Raw genomic sequence first — 23,126 nt, 5'->3', positions numbered from 1 at the left:
ACCCGGTTTTTAGGGGTAGCTGCAAAATCTGTAATGTTTTCCGAAGATGGATCTGCATTAGACTGACCACTAATAGTAGGGTAAGGCGAAACGTTTAGGTGACAAAAGTAGTAAAAATGTAGGTTATAAAACCAGTCGGATATGCTGAAAAAATTGCCTTCCCGCTCATGTACTGCGTGACAGGTAGAAATGTGCTATGTTGTTTCCAAACACATCCTATTACGGTATGGTAAATAAGATATGGAGAAGGATCTGAGATGGCTGGATGTTCGAAGATGAATGTTGAGCGTGGGAATTTGTTGTTCGTAGTGAAAGAGGCCTAGTTCCAGAATAAAGTTCTTGTTACTTATAGTATCGCCACTCTAGATAAATTGCCACTACTTATAAATAAAATTATTTATAATAGAATAATGAAACACACGTGTTTATGTAAACAAAAATAATTTTTATTTTTAACCAAAAATCTTTTATAACCACAAAAAATTTAGAAAACGTATCTTTTTCTTTAAGTTGAGAGCAACACATGAACTCTGCTAAATAAGATGTAAGGAATTTCCCGATTTTTACCTCTTATTCTTTTATTTCCCCATTGAGCTGATCCCAATAATCTTTCGAATTTTTGCGTATCCGCTACCGACTTTGGATCAAAAAAGTAATATTTATACTTCAGTTTGATGCCTTTTCTGTATAATTCTGTATAAATTCATCTCATGGTCGTTTGAAGATAAAATCCTTTATCCTTAAGGAACGCGATTGCCTTTTTCTCATCACTAATCATGCGAAAATTGCTGTTTAAATGTGAACATCACGAGGTTAATTTTTAATTTTAACATTATGAGGTTACTTTTAAAAATGAATATCAATAGTTGTCAATAAGTTATTATTATTATTAAAACATATGATCATTGTATCGTTTTGCTAATAACAAAACAATGATCATATATTTTAATATTAGATGAATTATTATTGCAGAGTAGTGATACTATGATTTAAAAGTACAAGAATAATTATAATAATAAATAAGATCTTTACGTCGAGTGAAAAAAAGTATAATTAAATAAAGGGAAAGACCACGTTTATAAAAAAATTTAAATAAAAAAAAACAGGTTCCAAGTAGGCCCAGGATGGTAAAAAATGACAAAAAACGTGAAATTGGCGTTACACCAAGCACAACGTCCAAGAAATTATGAAAGATTATTTAGGGCTTGAATACCTAATTTTTAAGTACCTTTATTTCTCTTTTTTTTTTTTTTAAAAATAACCATCTTTCATGGTTGTTCGTAATAAATAATGGATACATATATTATAGAATAAAGAATTATTCTAATTACATTGTTGTTATTTTACTTATCTATATGTGAAATATATTTTCATCTGAAATTATAAAGAAATAGCTGTTTTAAAAAATAACAATTACTATTATATAAAAGGAAGATGTTGGGGTTGCGGTCAAAAATTACTTAAATGATTAAACAATTTATTGTGAGGCAATTTATTCAGAAAGCCTTGCAAAGTAGGGCGAAACGAAATCTAGTATTATTATTTATTTTTTTATACTTATTGTCTGTGTCTTATAATGTTTAATTCTGTTTGCTTATCAGATAAATAACCCGTATCTACACAAGGCAAAAAAAGACGGATTATCTACGGGTTACTAATATATTCCAGTCAAACCAAGAAAATTGAAATTTATTCTCAGGTTCGTCATGAAATAAAAGATAACTCTCCTAAGGAATCAAACCAACACCCCTTCAGATTCTAAAAGCTTGAGTGCTTCCTCAAAATGTAAATGAATTATGGCTTCATTCGTGTTGTTGTATTAATGCATATTTTCTCCTTCGTTACGAAAATCAAATCAAGGTGGTGTAATGTTTAAATTTTATATTATAGTGTATTAGTGAAATAAATATGTATCTATTGATTCATATTTTTGTTGAATACTTTAATTATTATTATTATTAGATATTTCGAATATCAGTAACTAGAATCAATATTGATAAATATCACATTTAGCCAGAAACATAATCGTTGTCCGCCTAATCTCAATCATAATGCCATTGAAATACAAATAAAACTGGTTATTACTGAATTCATTTAAAAATTGAAAAATATTGAACTAATTAACGTAGCATCCAATTACACCTCACCAGAATGGACATTGCGTGAGTGTTTTTTGACGACTACCTTCCTATCGAGGGTGACCTATTTCTCTCTGTTTGTTTAGGCTCTTTTGTTTTTTTGGGTTAGATAAAGTTGATTCATGGCTGTTCCTAACTGAAATTTTCCATTTATCTGTTTAATTAAATGTTTTTTGATGAAAAGTGTAGAAGATGCTAAATTGTTTCAAGGTCACTAGAATTAGATATCTGTATCATCGGACATTTGTAACCCTGGAAATCTTCTGAATGTGCATAAATGTTATCGCTTCAGTGTGAGGGATAGAATGTTTAGTCATTCTATACTTTATTAGGGGTATTCATGATGTTGTGTTAAATGTAAAATGTTATAAGTATAGGATTGTAAGCATTAGGGGTGGTTTAAAGTTAAAGTCATGTTAAATGCATAAGAGCTTTGAATTATCGAAGTGCATTCGTGGACATTTCACAAACCTTTCTCCCTTTCATAAGAATTTTCAAATTAACTTGCGAAGCTGGTTGAATTTCGAAGAGGTATTGAGTTCAAGAGGTCAATCACATTAAATACCTACCCACATCTAGTATTTTTTTTTTCCTGATTGTGCTAACTCCTACGGATTATAGTCCGTATTTTGTTATACCATCACTCCTCCCGGAATGAATATTACTCTACACAGTATTATACAATTAGAATGAGTTTATAGTTTTTCCAACTATTTTTCAATTGGAAATCTAATGATATGAAGTAAAATTTTATGTTATATCCCTAACACTTTACCTCAAAAATTCATTACGTAAGGTTTCACAGAGAATTTCTAATTCTTTCTAATATTTATTCGTTTGCTCTAGTTTACGTTGCGTTAGTTAGTATGATAGTCTAACGAGGCGAAATTTTCCTAAAAAATCGACAAATGGTCCCTGTCAAGTAGAAAATTTATCGTAAAACAGAAACAGTGACAATTGATACAAAAAAAAAAAAAAAAAGTTCAGTTACAATAGAGAACTCTGTGTTTATACCATACATAAAATGAATACCAACACAATTAATGAAGGGTCAGTTGTGGAGTACTTTGTAAGGAAGTACAACGCTACTTCTACTATACCTACGGTTGTGCAAGGTAATTTGACCTGTATCGCGCTCGACAGCCAGATTTTTCCTCTAAATATATCGTTCAAAGACATTTTTTCTTATTTAAGAAAAAAATTCTGTTAATCATTTTATATTATTTGTATTTTTAATGAAATGGTAAAACTATTGTGAAGTTCTTGACTATTTTGTGAAATATGTCTATATTTTCTAAATACATTAATAATTAAATCCAAGAATTTCGCAACATATCTCGGTCCTGTTGCACTATACAATTAATATGAAATACAAAATTTAAATACGTGTTAACTTAAATAACCTCAACATCCCATTCTTTGCGAATTCGGTCCGAAATAGATACAAGTCTATTTTTTCCAAAATCCCCATCCCTCTTAACCCATTATTTCTTAATCTATCATCCTTAACAATCCCTGATAATCCTTCGAGGCATCTGAAAAGAATAAGACCCCGGGATCTTCTAATTTAAGCCAATGGTTGAAGTACTGACTAAATATTACTAGGAAAGTATAACTTTTGGTCATTTTTAATTTATATTACGTACTTAGCTTGAGTCATTGTACACAATTCCTTGGCAATTTATAAAATGCAATTTTTTTATCTGGAAAATTATGTTATCACAATGGTTTAATTTTTATATATTATCAATAAAAATATATTGTGATCAATTAATCGTTTTCTCTTCAAGGAAGATAATTTTTTTTTTTATCAATTGGGCGACAATTGTTTAAAAAAAATCTTCTTCTTCTTCTCAGAAGGAATATTCAAACTTCTTCACTTTAACTGACCTTTTTTTTATCACTTGTCACTATTTCTGTACTACGATAAATTTTATATTTGATAGCAACCATTTTTATAATTTGTAGGGAAACGTCGCTTCGTTGGGCTATCATACCAACCAACGCAACGTAAACTATAACGGAACGAATAAATCATACGTCTAGTTCAATGACGTAATTGACACCATATTTTTTCTATATTTCCTTATATTGAAAAAATAGATAAAATGTAATTAAAAAGATAATCTGAATGCCCTCGTACTGTTAAAAGCTTACCATAAAAATGTTTTTTTTGGTAAATATAATTTCTCCTTGTTCAATATGCACACGAAATCACCGAGCTTCCTTTCATGTTTTTTTCACAATGTTTTTACTGAGTTACTTTAGTGTTGACAAAGTTTCTAAATAAATTGTTTTCATTGCATTTACTGTACTTTTTTGGAATATTTTATAAAGACTACCACACAAACGCATGTTTATATATTACTTTTTTCTTGACTGTTGATGATGTATATTTTTTAAGGTTCTTGGCTCGCTGAATTATAAACCAACTATATTGTAGTGACGTTTTGAGATTTATTGTTTCTAATAGTCGAAGAGCTAAAGAAGAAAAAAAACAGTCTTAAAACAACTAATAATTTTCTTCTAATTATTATTAAAGAACATAATGTAAACAATGCAAATTAAGATTAATAAATAGAAATATAACAACATTGTTTTGTAACTGATTTTTCTACAATGTTAATAATTAATAATAATAATAACCACACCAATACCTTTGTAGTAATGTCATACTGAGAAAGAGTGAAACAGAGAAATTTAAGTTTTGTTTGTTTGGATTTTCCAACCTTTCTTCTTCCTGAAGTCAGTCTGTTTATTTCTGTTTTACATTTAATTCATTTTTTATTTATCTTTTATGTGCTCATGAGATTGGAGTAACATGGACTTTTTATCTGATTTTCCAATTATAGCTCACTTTTTATATTTTGAGAATATTTTAAAATAGTTTATCTCCCCTTATGTGACATTAAGTGTATCAGATTTGAACCATTGTCCTGTTTGCTTAAATAGATTCAAATTTGACACACCTGTATTTTTTTAAATTTAGTTTCTAAATATGACAACCAGAGCCCTGTTTCATAATAAAGTACAAACTAATACTATTAGTCTTGACGATTTATCTTAATTCAATTACACATACTTGTACAATAGTAACTTGTACTTTAGTATTTTTTAATTTCTGTAATATCACTAATAGTCATCCCTATCATAAAAAAAATAAGTATTAGTATGATTACCACACTAGTTTCTAAACTTGTACTATGAACCAATACTATTACCTTTCATTATGAAACAGGACCCAGATGGGGAAAACAAAAATTAATCTCAAATAGTATAGAAGTTGTCAAATTATTTTATTATAATTTTGTTCATGAAATGAGATGGCTTAATGTTTTTAAATTTTAATTGTTAATTACTGTGTTTGATCAGTGATAATTTTAAAATGGCTATGATTTAAACTAAGAGAGAGTCTTCAGTTGGAGTTAATTAAAGATATAATAAGCTGCTCTGTGGAAGTGGTATCAAGCTACGGGAACACAAACAGATCTGGAACCAGAATATCTAGAACATTCTACCCTCTCTATCTTATTAAAGCCTTTCGCTCCAAGGACAAACCGCGAAGTGTATAAGCATCATCTTCGTCGTGTGCAGGAGTTCCGTTAGTAGCACCTTATGTATTTTTATACATAAGACATAAAAGACAGTTATTATAAATATATGCCTTTAAATTAACATATTATCAATAGCTTATTGATAATTAACAGTATATGATCAAATCCTAGGCCATTGTAATTAAAAGAATTATTGAAGGAAAAAATGATAAAATGTTAATTTCTACTTTGATTTATTTATTTACCTTCTATAAAACTTTTTGTTTTGTCGTTTCCTTTAAATTAAAACAACTGGTTACTCGAATTTATTTTCTTTTTCAATTTGTATAATTTCATTCATCACACTTTTTCCTAGAAGTCTGTTCTTTTGATTAAAAAAAAATTAAGCTTAGAACATAAGATTTTTAATTTATTAATTATTGAGAATCTATTCCTTCCTGTAATCTACTATAAAATAATTCTGTAATATTGATTTATCCATCATTTGGATTAAATTATGGATATTTCTAACATTTTATTATTCCTAAAAGATTGCATATATACATCATTATTTGTATATTAAAACATTTACAAATTATAATTGAATTTATGGAGGAATGATAATTCTTATGATAATATATTTTTTAAATACCTTTTCTTTATCATTCATATCTAAACATTTTGTTTTTTTTAAATCAGGTGAATAGTCTCGTGCAAGACGCATCCCCTAACTTTTTGCGATTCTATAACCATGAACTATTGTAATAAAAATATAGCATTTATATAGTAAATAAAAACATTGACCTGTGCAGAAAACAATTAGAGAAGAAGAAAAGAAAAGAAAAATAATGATATTAATAAAAATAAATCAATAAGAGTTGATAACAGGATGTCTTGGATCAGTCTAGGCTTCAGTCTTCACGATTTGGTTGGATTATTTAAGTTGAATCCCATTGCTCCTTTAACTGTTGGTCCGTAAATCCTTTTTTTACGTTTTTATTTATCGACTCCACAAGCATTTCATGATGAAATTGGCTATTTTGTACAAACCAAGAGGAATCCACTGCGAATCTTAGATTCTTGTTTTGAAATACGGGAAAAAAACGTACTGGATGCTGCTCACCACACTTCACAACCGTACATCAATAATGGCCTAAGTATTATTTTGTAAATGAGAGCAGTTGTATCCGGTTTTAGCCCAGATTTAAATTTAAGTAAATTATACTGGCAAACTAAATTTAAGTGATAGTGCAATAATATATTTAAGATAATTTTCTTATGTCCTTGAAGAGTCAGCAGGCACGCGGTGACCTCCTTTCCTCTTTCCGAAGCAGACCGTCAATCAAACTTCTGATCCTAAAGGAACGAAACCCAATCCCCTTGGTTTAGGAACCTATAGTAGACTATCAACCTCATAAACCCGGATAATCGGGGAAGGGCCTTGCTTTTCGGTATAAGTGGTCTCTAACTTCAAGTGCTCACCCATTCAAGTACTGAGCACACTTGAGAATGCTTAACATCAATTATCATTACCAATTGCAAGTTCTGTAGTGCTCTAGGTCACTTCTACTCCAAATTGTGAAAAAATAATATTTTATACGCAATTTATTTAAGGTAAATGTAAATTTGTTAAAATTTAAAGGAAAAATAATTTAACCAATTCAATCAATAAAATGCTCTACTTTTTGGTCATCTTCAGTAACAAACATTTTTACAGTTGCTAATTCCAGTACACACAAATTTATTATGTCTCTATGTACTGAAATGTGCATAGTAGGCGGAACGTAGAGTTTCGCATCCATAATAATTTTTTTTAAAAAGTGAAATTCTAAATGTTGTTAGTCACTTCAGATTTGTGTCGACAGAACTCTAAAACAAACTCGAACACATCTAGCTTAAGCAATGCGTTATAAGGCACTACAGAAATGTGATAGTATCGATTGTTTTCAGTTCATATTATCGAAAGCATCAATAGTTAGAACTAGCCCACTCTTATTGATAAATATTACAATCTGTCAAAAACTTTGGTAAAAAGTAATAGTAGTAAATGATTCATAGCAAAATAACAACAAGTAAATAAAATAAAGTAAAAAATGATATATAAATAAGTAAAATTTCTACATGTACATAAACAAAAAGATAAATATGATGAACGTAATCAAACTATGAACTCATATAACAATAAATAATTAAAATAAATAATTAAAATAAAAACATTAATCACATCTACACTATTATTTACAATAGCCCACTCTAATTTATAATTACAGTTTTAATGCAATAGTAAATTGATAATAATGAGTTATACTTTGTATTACAATCTATATAATAGTTAATTTAAAAATTAATAAAAATAAATACTTAGTAATATGTGTATAACTAATGGAGAAGACTTGCTAGGCTTTAGTGTCGCCGTGGAAACTAAGGAAGATGCAGTTATGAGGATCGAGACAGTTTCCCTTGCCCTATCCACAAGGCCAGCAGACTTGCCTGGCTCCAGGTCTGCTATTTCAGCCCCATATAAATAACTTTAATTTCCTCTAGGCAGCATCTAAAATAAACAGCGACTTCTCTAACTGTTAACTGGTTCACTCCAATAAGTTAATTTATTTTTTCACTTCTTCCGACGTGAAATGCCTCATTCATTCTAAAGAAAATAAACGGTGGTGGCATTTGCCAAAGAAAAAAGTTACGAGGTGCTAAGCCTTTGGAAAACTTTTATTCTTTGAGGGTGGAATCTCGGAAGCCTGTACAAACATTAAGAGTCTAACTTTGGCTGAAAAGCGTTGTATTATGACATCGGTTGGAAGGAAAGTATTAATTTTTATTTTTATCGACTTAATACTTCCAAAAAAAAAAAAAATTTTCCTTTATATATTTATACTTCCTTTTAAACCGTATTTTTCAAAAATATTTATTTATTGCTATTTACAACTGTACATTATAATACATTTAGTAAACCTGATCTCTGTTAAATTAGAGTGTTACAGGCGTGTAAAGAAACTACCCATTGGCAGCACTCTAATGAAGTTTTATATTAGGAGGTCTCGTGGCCATCTTTTCAGGCGCCTCCCGAGGATAGTCAGGAATGGAAGAGGGGGCAAGGTTAGAAACTAGGGGGTTTGAGTGGTTAGGGAGTTTATAATGGAAGGAGTGATATCTAGTTCGGGCTAGATCGGTTACATAGGAAACATTAAGGTCTTTATGAATGATTTTATTTGTGACAAAGTAAGGAGCATTGAGGATTTTACGAAGGATTTTGGATTGTAAGGATTGAATACGAAAGGAATTTGAAGGTTAAACCATATTTAAACAAAAATGTCTTTTTTGTTGCTTTTTTTCTTGTTTCAGAACTTTTTTTTATTATCGACTCGATCCACTACCTTGGACTATATCTGGACAAACAACTAAAATCCTCAAACAAGACTGAAACTGTAACTAAATTATAAAATTATAATATGGCTTATCTGGACATGCGGAGTAGAGCTTTGGGGTTCCACTAAACCTTCGAATTCCTCTCGTATCCAATCCTTACAATCCAAAATCATTCGTTAAATCATCAATGCTCCTAACTTAGTCACAAATAAAATCATTTTGACCCTTACGAAGCCCTGCAACGTGAAGCAAAATTTGGCTCAATTAAAATAGTTATTACTATTTTTGTTTTATTTGACCGCACCCAGAACATATTGCATTTATTATTTCACACGGTCAATCAACAATCTTCCAGTATCTTATTTCATGTTTTTCATCTTTAACTAAAATCAAAACTTATCTCTAAGTGTTTGAGGCCATTTACCATTTCAGAGGTTATTGTTTAGGCTAAGAAATCATTTATAGAGACACTAGCCAACACGGCAATGCTTCAATAGAGGATATATATATAAATACCCAACAGTACTATCATCAAGTACTACTATCAATTATTGTTGAATTATTATTGTTTTCTTTAAAATAAATATTCACATCCGCACTATTATTTTTATGTTTTAGTTTCATAAATTTTGATTAATATTTGATTCTACATGTTAAAGAGCATTTCAATGAACTAATATTATTGCAAAGGACATTAAATGTTTATTTTAACTCCCTCTGGCATGTCTACAAACAAATACCTCTATTTTCCTAACTTAAACCAATAAGAAATGTTGCCTTACAATTCTCAATTATAATATTGGTACTACCAAACAGCCATTTAAAGCAGTGTCCTAAAACCAGGATGAAACAGGCATACCACAAAATGTGTACAGTCAGTAATTTAAATAGATGACCCGCATCTTCCCACAACGCACCCAGCCCTTGCGTATCCGATCATACCAAAAACTTACAGGAGATTGATAGCAACATGGATTTAAGAAAAACATTAACGGTTTTTATGAAAAAAAAAGTCCTATATTCAATGTTCGTTTTTACAAAAGTGGTCAGAACTCCAAACAACAGCACATTCCCAAATAAACTTACGGGTCTAATTTAGTTTATGTTGGTTTTGTATTTTAGAGAATTTCATTTCCAGATTTTTCCAGGTTTTTTAGTATTTCGAAAAAATAAATTATTTTTAGGTATCTGAAATAACTTTTTTTTTAATTACTTACAGTTTTAATTTTCTGAAATCCAACTGTTATTCATCTGCACAATACGGGAAACCTCCATCAATAATTTAAACTTCAAAACCATTGTAGTTTTTGAGAAACAATAAATAGGTGAGTGAACGTTACCTATACGTTCAGCCCTGAGATACTTTTATATGATGAAATGTTTTAGTTAATATTGGTTTGAATTGTCGTTCATACTTGAATAAATCTATTGAAAGTAAAAGTAATACCTCACTTACTAAAAGAGAAACTTCATTATAACATCAAAAATAATTATTACTAACAAATTTCACATGAGGACCATGTTATAAACTAATATAAAAATTCAAGATGAGTTACAAAATTTAAATTCCCCTAGAAACTCAATTTTCACTTTCACAACAAATTTTTTTTATATTTCTTCAAATCTTAACGATATTATTAGTTTAATATAAATTTATTTCGCCCTCTGTATATCAGAAAGAGATGAGTAAAAGATAAACTTAAAATTAAATACCTTCAGTTCCCACGTGGGCTGCGTATTCCTCTTGATTGAAGGTAATATTTTATCTGATAGCATAGAATGTAGGAAACCTCTCCCTGCAGGTATAGCTTATCTTACCAACGAGAGATTGCTACTATTATTCAGTCCTTGTAATGTTTGAGAAAATGTGATGAAGTGAAGTTTAACTTTTCGCTGTTTAGTGATACTGGGTTTCCCTAAAATAATTTTACTTACTTCTTTTTCTTTATTCTAAAATCCTTACTTATTATATTTGTTGTGTGTTACTTATCAATATATACTAGGAAATCATCTTAAATTAATTTAAATCAGTAAATAATAAAAGAAAAAAATGATTTTACTGGGTTTTATTCAATTAAATTATAAAAGTATCTATAATATTTTAAAATATTTGTGAAAAAAGTAATTGAGCAAATTTGTTTAAAATTGAATTAACGATTAAAAGATAAACATTTTTGTTGAAATTATAAAATAATTACATATCATAAATATTAAGATACAGTAAGAGAATTATACTTTCCTCCAGTGTTAAATTGTTATATCTGAAAATTTTCATATTTTGATTGTTTTTTTTTTTGTTCAATTATATGAAGGCTGTGAGGAATTTATTGTATTTACTTAAAATAAACTATCTACTTTTCACCGAGCGTTATTCGTTATTTGAACATATGAAATATAATTTTTAAAAATCCACTTTTTTCCAAATTCATTTAAGACAATTTATCGAAAGAGGGCAGAGTAGGTTCATGATTTATAAATAAGTAACAAAGTAAACTGGAATATAAGTTTTTGATGATTTATAGCTTTTTAAATATAGCTTTAATTTAATCTTTCCTAATCATTATTTTTTGTAAATATATATATCTCAATATAAGATAAGATATATCTCAAATACTTGTGAATTGAGAATACCGACTGAGAATATTAGTGCCTGAATGAGTCCATGTTAACTCAACATTCTTTTGAACCTTACCACCTCATTTTCTTCAAAATATTTAGACTCGAAAAATATATAATTTTATTAAGACATGGCCAATCTTTTTTTTAATTACACAGCTGGTAAGTCCCCATAAAAAAAAATTATTTTCTCATTGAGTACATATTTTCAAATGTATTCCTTTCAAAGGTTCCATTGTGTAATTTACAAAGTAAAATATAAATGTAGGAAGGAAACGGCTTAAATGTTAAATTAATTAAAATATTTAGCTCCTTTTTCATAAATTAAATTTTCATTCATATTAATTATTACAGCTATGTTAATATTAAAGTTTTTTTCGAACCTTCCTGTGGAAAAATAGTTATAATAAGCAAGAACAAAATATAAATATAAAATATATATTCAAAGTTTAGCACTTGAATATATCATTTATATTATATTGTAATGTTATGTTTGGCTTATTTTTATAAGCCAGAGGTGAATAATTATTCAGTTAATAAGCCAGAAGATTCTTTTATTTTCGCTAGCTTCTAACTGCATTGAAACATGTTTTACAAATTTTTTGAAGGTAGTATTGGGAACGAAAGCAAGATGTTAGTAAATTTCTTTGATAAATAGCGTCTTAGAAAAATGGTAGTAAAACCAATCAGTCAAAGTCATCAAAATCATTTTTCAATCGTTCGAGCAGGATGAAAAAACCAAAAACTGGCAGCTCGTTCTAGTCTGCAAAGACATCATGAAAATCAAATCCAAACCCCAGTACGACTATTTCTGTGTGCAGCAGAAAACATTCCCAACATTGCTAGTCTAATATTAATAAAGAAAATCACTTTAATTTTAATGCAAAACACATAATACCGTGATACAACGCCAAAGGAGTGTATCTCAGAATTTGCCGTGTATATTTTACATTGGTGTCGAAATTGGAGGATAAAAATAAATCCCATCAAATCACATTTACTCTTCGTCGTAAACCTGCCGACTGCCCTACAGTATACTTTAATAATGTGGTTCTTACCCCTGTAGAACAGATTCGTTATCTTGGACTACATCTTGACAAACGACTAACCTGGAATCCTCACACAAGACTGAAAAGACAGGAAACTGCAAGCAGATCCCGGCTATTACAGCACTTACTAGACAAACGGTCTAAACTTCCAATTCATTACAAAAGACTGATCTACATGACAATAATAAGGCCCATCTGGACATACGGAGTTGAGCTTTGGGGCTCCACTAAACCTTCGAATTCCTCTCGTATTCAATCTTTACAATCCAAAATCCTTCGTAAAATTCTCAATGCTCCTTATTTTGTTACTAATAAAACCAACTATAAAGACCTAAATGTTCCTTATGTAACCGATCTAGCCCGAACCCGATATTATTCCTTCCATAATAAGCTCCCTAACCACCCAAACCCACTAGTTTCTAACCTCGCTTCCTCTTCCATTCCTGGCAATCCTCCGAGGCGCCTGAAAAGAAGATGGCCTCGTGACCTTATATTGTAAACTGTTTTTAGAGTTCTACTACTGGGTAGTTTCTCTACATCCTGTATCATATCATTATGTCATTATGATCAAATTTACTGGTTGTATTTTTTATACAGTTGTAAATATCAATAAATAAATAAATTAAAAAAAAAAAATTTACATTGGAAGATTTTTTATTTTCAAATACAAAAATAACACTTTTCCTTTCACTTACTTCATTATATCTCCTTCATTTTTTTTTATTTTTTGGGTCCCAACGTTTCTGGTATTTACCCTGTCCTCCTAAACCTGCTTGAGACTAACAGTAATAATTTTGTTATCATACTTTAAATGTTGGATAAGTTAAAAAAATTTCCCTCTCAATTATGATTAATAAAAAAGTATAAGGACAGTAATACGAAAAAGTATTTCACCAAATTTTAAAAGGGTCACGAAAAACTCTTGTCCCGTTAAGGATGGTTTTCGTTAGTACCAAATTGGCTTGTGTTTGCATTATGGTTATAGATTCAAGGTAGTTGGTAATAATTATGTTTCATATATGTTAATTTAACGATAATCAAAATGCTAATGTGATTATTATTTAGTATTTTTAATTAATGATGTAATATATCCAGTTAAGTTTTTATCATTGCGAAGAGACTAGAAGTTTACATTTAAAATACAACAAAACAAAGAGATTTGTACACACTTCACTTTTGCTTTGCCCTGACTTAAAAAAATATATAATAAACAAAAAAAAATAACAACATTTTCAATAAAAGAAAATAAACAAAAACAATGTTTTACAATTCCAATACTGCCGAGAACTTCGATTTTTTCTTCATTATTTCAAAGGAAAATATAGTCATGCATGGTCGTAGATCCTGTTAAATAATTTCTGAGAAAAGATTAAAACAGAATCACGTGAGTGGTGAGTGGAAACACGGAACCATTAATAGTTCTTACATAATATTCTTTCACTCCTTTGCCCTTAAGTTTCCAATATAAAAGATTTTCCATTACTTTTTCATCAAGTTTTGCTTTTTTACTATAAAGACCCAACAGAGAAGAAGAAAATCTAGGACAGGGGGAACAATACCCTTCAGATTACGTCGCGGACGCTTCATAAAGTCGTTAAACTACATTAAATGACGTAGGAGTGATTTACGATGAAATATATGAGTCTCGCCAAGTCTTATGGATTATGACTGAGCCTTACTCGGATAGGATTAATATCGAGACCTGAGGTATCTTTGCTTCGTAGTAACTAAAGGGAAGTTGGAGTGCTGTGGGGAGAAAATTATAGTTGTCTTTGGTCTTATTGTCTCATAATTGATCACTTGTCCAGAACCAACCTGCCTAAAATAGAAATAAACGGAATTTAAATCTAAATGAACCCATTACATTTCCTTTATTTCTCTACACCAAGTAATTGTATGCTGTAACCAGATCCTGTACATTCTTTAGCAGTTTTATATATAAACATAAAAGAAAAAAACTGTTTCATAGAAAGGTCTTCAAACCAATATACCATACAAACAATTAGATGATTTCTGAGCCCATTTCCACGTAACCAGCAACAACTTCTTTAGTTTCAGAATCATTGATTTACGATTGTACAATTTTGTAATGGTTTAATTTAAAATCGAAAGTAGTTTAGTAAGCTATAAATGAAAAACAGGTTTTAAATAGGTTGATGAAAGTTAAATAAAAAGGGATGTGGTTTTATGCCGTGGGGAAGTATTTCTATGTAGAAAATGTCTTCTCTGTGGGAAGTGAAGAGTATGCTGCTAAGCAACTTCTTTTTTGTTTCTTTGAATTAAGAGGGACCTGAAAGGAAAGCGATCCCTAATGATTCTAGCAGCAATTTCGACAAGGACTCTTAAAACCGTAAAGCCTGCCGCGTGAAGAATAGGAGAGCCTATAAAATATGGGGAAAACGTCAGCAGTGGTGGAAGCCACTATTTCAAAAACTTTTAGTTTATTGTACAAAAATGTTTAGTAAATTTTTTGTTCTGAGATCAATCTTGAAACTTTTATGAACGCACCAGGTATTTCTTATAGCCCATTTCTTTGTGAACGCACCATGTATTTTTAATACATAAGAATTATGCTATAATTTCTTTGTAAAAGCACCACGTATCTCTTATAGCCTATTTCTTTGTGAACGTACTATTTATCTATTATAGTCTATTTCTTTATGAACGCACAATGTTTTTTTTATAGCTTATTTCTTTGAAAAGCACCACGCATCTATTATAGACTATTTCTTTGTGAACGTACTATGTATCTATTATAGCCTACTTCTTTGTGAACACACCTCGTACTATTATAGTATATTTCTTTGTGAACGAAACATGTATTCTTATGGCCTATTTTTTTCAATTTTTTTTATCTATTGTTTAAAAAAAATCGTTCCTCTTTATTAGAATCACCTATCAGTTTCAGTGATAAAGTTGTTTTGGCATAATGCTTCTAATGAGAACTCTTCTACTTCTTAGATCTGCTGTTACATTTATTGGAATATAAATTTTCAACAATGTTAAATATCGAAATGAATAAGAAATCATAAAAATAAAATATCGGCATACCTTATTTTAGCTGTTCCTAAAATGTTATAGTTTTTTTCATAAAACATCGATATTTTTATAAAATAAAATATCGAAATATCGTTTCTAATCTTCGATAGTGATATTGATAAAAGTGTAAAATATGGAAAGGGACATGAATTTATCAATTTAAAATATCGAAACACTATTTTTAAGCTTTTATAAAAATTTTCTTAAACTTTTTAAACCAAAATTATACTTTGGTCTATTTAGTTTATATAATACGTAGCTTTATATACATTTCGTGAGTTTTTCCTCATTCTTTATTATTTTTCAGTTACACTCGTTTATTCATAGATTCATTTTATTAGTGTAACATCCTATATTCATTTATATTTCTTGGTTTTCCTTCTCTCTGTTCCATACGCAACGAAAGAAGAATGAAACTTACAAATTCGCTCTGACGTTTTTGTCATTAACAATTCTAACTTGAAAGAAAGCATCAAAAATCTTACCTTTGCAACTGATGATACTTTTTCGAGATATATCTCGGGACTCTCTCTCTCTCTTCACTGCTGCTTTCTAGATTAGTTAATTTACATTACAGACAGCTATCTTGAGAACACCTTGGTCTGATGAGCGGAAGGCTGCCGCTTGGTCGATCAAAGCCTCAGGTTCCCGGTGTAGCTAATATCTCCCTAACAAGCTTCTATACTCTAAATCTTTGCGGCAAACCTTTTGATATTGTGATGATTCTTCCTTAATTTCTAATTAATTAAATCCCCTTGGTCCAAGAATGTTTCATGAATGTGTTTTCTCTACATCAATTACCTAATTAATTGATGTCGAGAAAGCATATTCATAACAGGTATTTATTATTATTATACGTACTGCCCTTCACATGACAGCTGCTAGTGTATACGTGGTGACCAACTACAAATGATTCCATGACATATCATTCCAATTTATTAACGGACATTCCAATACTCTCATTTATGGGAGTTAGAGATTTATTACCCATTTAGGAATTTATAGTCACAACAAGCATGCCCAATAATGTTCGTAGAAAAATGGAGGGGCTTATATCTTCTCATATAATAATTAAATATTATATCGCGTCTGGAGGAGATGCTGCAGTACTCCTCCTCATGCCTCCAATGAAATTTTCAAAAGTGATATACCTTACCCATTGGTTGTCATATCAAATATATTCCCGTGATAAAATTAAGAGAAAGATTTCAAACTTTCAAATTGATAGATTTAGTATAATGACGTTAGGTATCACGAAGCCAATTGGTAGATTGCTAATAACCCAACTTTATTTGCAGATTTAAATAGCGAATATGGAAGTACTACAATCTATTTTATGACAAATTATATGAAGAAAACAACCCGTAGTAAGTATTCCAGAATGATTGAAAACATCAATGATGATAAAAATATTGTGAATGTGATACATTATAATAATACAATGGAAGAGATACTGCTGAATGAATTAAATTTAATTAAATAAAAAACAAAATAGAGGTGGTGAAAGTTGGCCATAGATTAATATTTAGAGAAGATGGGCGGGGGGTGCGGTCAGCAAATAAACACGAATAAACAAAAATTATTTATTCGTGCCGACGTTTCGACCTGAATTTTAGGACTTCTATCAGTGCTTCTAGTGTTGTGACGTGTATGTGAATGGTTGTTGGCCCGGTTTCACTGGATTCATAATGAGTTGTTGATAGTTGACAGTAAATTAATAGAAGATGGCCGGGTGGGAGGGGGTGCGGTTAGCAAATAAAAAAAAAATATTTATTCGTACTAAATTTCTAAATTACTAAATTGTTTCGACCTAAATTTCAGATCTTAAATAATTAAACAAAACAATTTTGTTGGAGAGTTTTTTAAAGAATACATGTTGAGAGTAAAATGGATCAAATATGGTGTATGTTAATAATAAAACAATTTTTGTTTATTAGCTGACCGCACCCTCTCCCCTCTGACCATTTTCTCATCCTATTAATCTACGGTCAACTATCACTACTTCATATTACCCACATGGGGTCAATAAGTAATAACAACCATTAACATCAACAACACCAGAAGCCCTGATGAAGACCTGAAATTCAGGTCGAAACGTCGGCACGAATAAATAATTTTTGTTTATTTACTTACCGCACCTCCCTCCCCAACCATCTTCTCCAAACAAAAAAGAAAAAATATTTTGCCACCATAAGTTTAATAAATGAGGGAAGATATTTCATTCATCGATTAGTCAAATGATTGGTACTTAATCAACGAAATCATTGATACACCTCTAAGTACATTTATTTACGTTACGAATAAAGATGTGGTACTAAAGAAGAAAGTGCTGTAGGGCAATAGAGCAGTATGATAGGGAAGGTGTAACGATAAAGGGAGGTTCAGTAATAATTCAGGGGTGGGTGGCGGAAGCTCTCTATATCTGAACCGGACTTCCGGGGCCTATATGGATCCCATATCAATAAACAATGTTCAACCTTTTTCGGCAGGGGAAATCTCAAAATTTATTTACGCTAGTCTTTGAAGCTATATTGTATTACATATTAATTACTAAATCGTTTCTCATACATTTGTAAGTTAGTGATGAACCGTAAGAGTGGTGCTTTTTCCAAAAATATTTAATAATTCCTTAAAATCAGGTCACAAAATAATAAGGAATTAATTTTATTTTTTTTATAGAACAAAGGTCCATGTTATATTTTTTTTCAAAATTCCGTTTAAAGGTTCAAGTTCATCTATAACATCTCCTCTATCACATTAGAGTATTAAAATTCTTGATTCCCAACTCAATGCCAATTAATTTCTTTCAGATATCCCCAGCTAACATCAGTAACTAACTAATAAGGTTTTTTTTTTTTTATTCAAAACAATATTTTTTTCACACCAGTCATCTGATATGACATCCAGTGGATGAGATCACTTTTGAAAATGTCATACACAGGAATAATACCCAGCGGTACCTCTTCCAGGCGTGATCGAAACTTTCCTTTATCTCCTCTTCATTATTCTACGAACGTTATTGGGCATGCTTGTCAAGACTATAAATGCCCTATTAAATGGGCTGTAAATCTCCAACACCATCCAGCAAATTAATGAGTCTTTGGAAGTCCGTTTGATTTGTCCTGAAATCGTTGGTCAGTAATGTACGATACATAAACAGTTGGCATTGGGAGGGTGATACATAAGTGATGATGTTGGCATACCAAGATGCTTTTGTTAATATCCTGGAAGTGTGTTTAGTGTTTAGAAAGATTTGAAGTCTGTTAAAGTGACTCTGTTTTGTTGTTCCAAATATTCGTGATGAATATTAAACATCATCTCATATATATCATATCAAATCTCACTTCACGCATTATCATCACTGGAGACATTAATTTTAATTTCAACGACCCTTGTTACCCATTTATATACACATGAGAGTTTAATTTGTCATAAATCGAAACAACCAAGAGCACTGGACAATGTCCTTGTTTATTTAACGTATATCTTAAAATTTGATGTATTATATGTCTTTTATACCTAGCTTTTCATATCAAAGACTTATCACTATAAAATTATTACACAGGACTATAAAATTTGATTTGTAAATGTAAATGATAACTTATGTATGAGAATCATTAACAGCTATTCTTGCTAAAATAAATAACTTACAACCCTGACCCATGATTTGGATCTTTCTAATTTATTTTAACAAAAATAGAAATAACTTTTATAATATTTTTCTAAAAATTCATTTTCTTAAACAAGAAAGGATAATTATTAAAAAATACCCTAAAATTAAGATCTATGTATTTATTTATATTATTTTAGTATTTTACTTCCACTTCAAATTATTATAAATTAATATTAAAATAATGTTAAATTGATTTTTTATCTTTTCTATCCAAATATTGTTTTATTATAAAAACGAACCCATATTAATTTGTGATTGCTAACTTATGTATAAAATATTTATTGTTTTGTTTTTTTAAACAACCAATACTCGTATCAAGACATTTTATGGAATTTCTCACAGCCGTTTGTTGGTCCCTAAACGATAATGATTCATAGTATTTTCAAGTCGATTGAAACCTATTCTAAGTCAAATGTAACCTTATCCATTTTAATTGTAGCTCTTTCCAATTCAGTTGAAACTTTTTCCAAGTCAATTGAAATCTTTTCCAAGTCAAATGTCATATTTTCCATTTCAAATGATGATATTTCCATTTCAGTTTTTTTTTTTTAAATGTATTTTATTATTAAAAAATATATAATGTTATAACTCCTAAAATAGCAAACGCAAAGAATAAAAAAAATCGTGATAGGGCACTAAATAAACGGAAAACGAGAAGAGCTCTCCTCTTTGATGTAGATGGCTTAAGCCCCTGAAGGAAAAAGAACCGTATTCATTGTTCACTAAAGTGGGGCCGGTAAAGTAGGCGGGCTATAAGTAGGCTGGGGTTAGTTAAGAACTTAGAGGCTTTGTGCTGCGGTACTTGAGATCTAAGTCCTGTGTTCTCTTTCCAGGAGAGCGACGGCCCTCTCTCAGACCTTGGTGAGCTTCTGGTGTCGCTCTTATACAACGAGAACCTCCACCGTCTAACTGTTTCTGTCATGGCTGCCAGGAATTTGAAGGTAGGTTACCAAATTGGATTTCAATTTTTATATATATTTGTATTTTCGTATATATTTTAAGTACTTGAAAACTTTTACTTTCCAGCAATCTTCTTTCATCATGCCTTAAGATTGCCCCATAACTAAAAGATTTTGGTTTATGGGGGAAAAAACAGAATTTCAGGTATTACTCTGAATCTGGCTTCAACAGTCTGTGGTGAATGATTATTTATTGACAATTAAACAAGAAATAGAGCGATTTTAAAAGTTATATAACCATGTAGAACTGAAAACTATGTTTAACCCTATTGCTTGTTTATTCAAAGTTCTTAACACTTGTATGGTCAAACCAATGTAAACGGTGCAGTACTGACTAGGCTACGAATCGGACACTCTAACCGAAAAATACTTAGAAGGAACTTTTAGACCAACATGTAGACAGTTTAACGTACAACAAACTGTTAAACTATCTCCGAATCTTGTATGACTCCAACAGTCTGTGGTGTCTGATTATTTGCTGACATTAAAGCAAGAAATAGGGAATTTTAAAGGTTAAATAATCATGTAGAACTGAAAACTATGTTGAACCCAAACAACTTAAACAAGCGGAACGAGAGCCCGCCAAACAAATAAAAAACTATTTAAAAAAAACGGTAAACCATGGACCACATCAAACCGTTCCAATCGCAGGGAGGAGGTAACTCTTGCCAGATGAAGAATAGGTCATACGAATTTAACTCATGCATATCTGATCAATAAGCAACCACCGCCAAAATTTCAATACTGCAACAGTGTACTTACGGTCAGTCACATATATGTCATTTCTATTCCATGAACTTAAATAGATTGGGAGTGGAACCGAGTGTATCGGATGCTCTGAATAATGACCAGAAGAACGTGGAAATGGTTTTCGTTTTCTAAAAAAGGAATGGCCGTTTGAATAAGATTTAAACCCGAAAGTTTATTATACGTACTAAATAATTCTAAAATAAATTTAAATTTATTTAGTAATTATTTAAAGAGTTTCAAATCTTGAAATAGAATTATAAAGTGTGAAACATGGGCGTTGATGACCTCAGGGTTTTACGCCCTAAAGCCCCAACCATCAACAACAACTATGTTAAACCCTATAGCTTATCCTATGTTTGTTGATTTGGAGTTCTTAAAACTTGTCCAGTTTCTTTGCATGGACCCATAAATTCCACTAAACAGCCATTTGTAATTTATCAATTAATGGTTCAAAAACGTTTTGTCAGCATATTCAAAAGAAATTTTAAATGTAATGACACAAAAGTCTTTGAAAATGATCAAACATAGTCAGCTATTTTTTCTTGCTCCAAAGAAAAGTAAAATTTCATTTCTAATCACTTAAGTAACAATAAAAACACGCTTTAGCAGTTGCTACTTAATAAAATATCCCATATATAACCATAATGTTTTTAAAATTGAATTTTGATAAAATAGTGACTATTTTTGGTCCATGCTAACACGATAATAACCGGTGCTGTTGCTTGGCCATTCTAAAATATAAACGAAAATAAATAAATAAAAAGTAGTATGATGCCTATCTATAATAAAGCCTTCCAAAATATATAGTTTTCATATATTTATACTTATTTTTTTCATTAACTGCATGAATATCCCAAAATGCAGCAACTGCTGAAGCGAAACATTATACAAAAGATAAAAGACCACACCTGGAGAGGGTAAGATAGCCTCCGAGATAAAATCTGTTCCCTCTTGATAAATGTTGCTCACGTACTAGCCCGCAAAGCAGCAGCTAGTGTTTCTCAGCTTTCCTTTGTAAGCAAATTCTTAATTTTTTTTTATGTATACATCTCAAGACACAAAGCAAGAAATATTTTGGAAATATTATTGCTTAAAATAAACTATTTAAAACATATCATAAATATTAATTTAGATTTTTGCGACTGTTAATAATAACCCTTTAATTGCATCCCAAAATCTTCAATCCCATATCACAGTCCACCAAGAATGGTGTCGTAATTGGAGGATTAAAATAAATTCCAACAAATCCCATTAAATTACCTTTACCCTACATCGTAAACCTACTGACTGCCCGGCAGTATACTTCAATAATGTTGCCCTGTTGAACAGATCCACTACCTTGGACTACATCTGGACAAACGACTTACCTGGGATCCTCACACAAGACTGAAAAGACAGGAAACTGCGCGTCGATTTCGACTAATACAGCACTTACTAGAAAAACGGTCCAAACTTCAAATTCATTGCAAAAGACTGATTTACATGACAATTATTAGGCCTATCTGGACATACGGCGTTGAGCTCTGGAAACTTCGAATTCCTCTCGTATCCAATCCTTACAATCCAAAATCCTTCGTAAAATCCTAAATGCTCCCTATTTTGTTACAAATAAAATCATCCACAAAGACCTGAATGTTCCATTTGTAACCGATCTAGCCCGAACCAGATATCAATCCTTCCATTACAAACTCCCTAACCACTCAAACCCATTAGTTTCTAATCTTGCTTCCTCTTTTATTCTGGACAATCCTCCGAGGCATCTGAAAAGAAGATGGTCTACTTTATGGAGCTGATATCCTCTCTTCGAATCTAGTGATAATCCTATATTGATTCTAAGTCGACGACCAACGGCGTTGAGAACACGATTTATGGTAAAAATGTCAAACTTTTTTATGAGTACACAGCTCCACGAGCTGACTAAAATTGATTTTTAATTTTAGTAGATCGCTATGGATTTGTTATCGAATGGGAATTTCTTTAACATATCGTTGATA

General features: G+C 30.6%; 1 protein-coding gene across 1 annotated transcript in view; it reads left to right on the top strand.

Annotated features, from left to right (window-relative positions):
- The window catches only part of LOC106683153 (synaptotagmin-15), a 283,819-nt gene that overhangs the window by 147,280 nt on the left and 113,413 nt on the right, over positions 1–23,126 (top strand). Inside the window, exon 8 of the mRNA XM_024361678.2 lies at positions 20,257–20,364. Within this exon, the coding sequence (XP_024217446.1) occupies positions 20,257–20,364 (108 nt within the window). The remainder of the gene's footprint in view (positions 1–20,256; positions 20,365–23,126) is intronic.

The sequence above is a fragment of the Halyomorpha halys genome, unplaced genomic scaffold (assembly GCF_000696795.3).
Source record: "Halyomorpha halys isolate HHAL.00 unplaced genomic scaffold, Hhal_1.1 Scaffold470.1, whole genome shotgun sequence".
NCBI lineage: Eukaryota > Metazoa > Arthropoda > Insecta > Hemiptera > Pentatomidae > Halyomorpha > Halyomorpha halys.
This window is presented reverse-complemented; position numbering and strand designations above follow the sequence as displayed.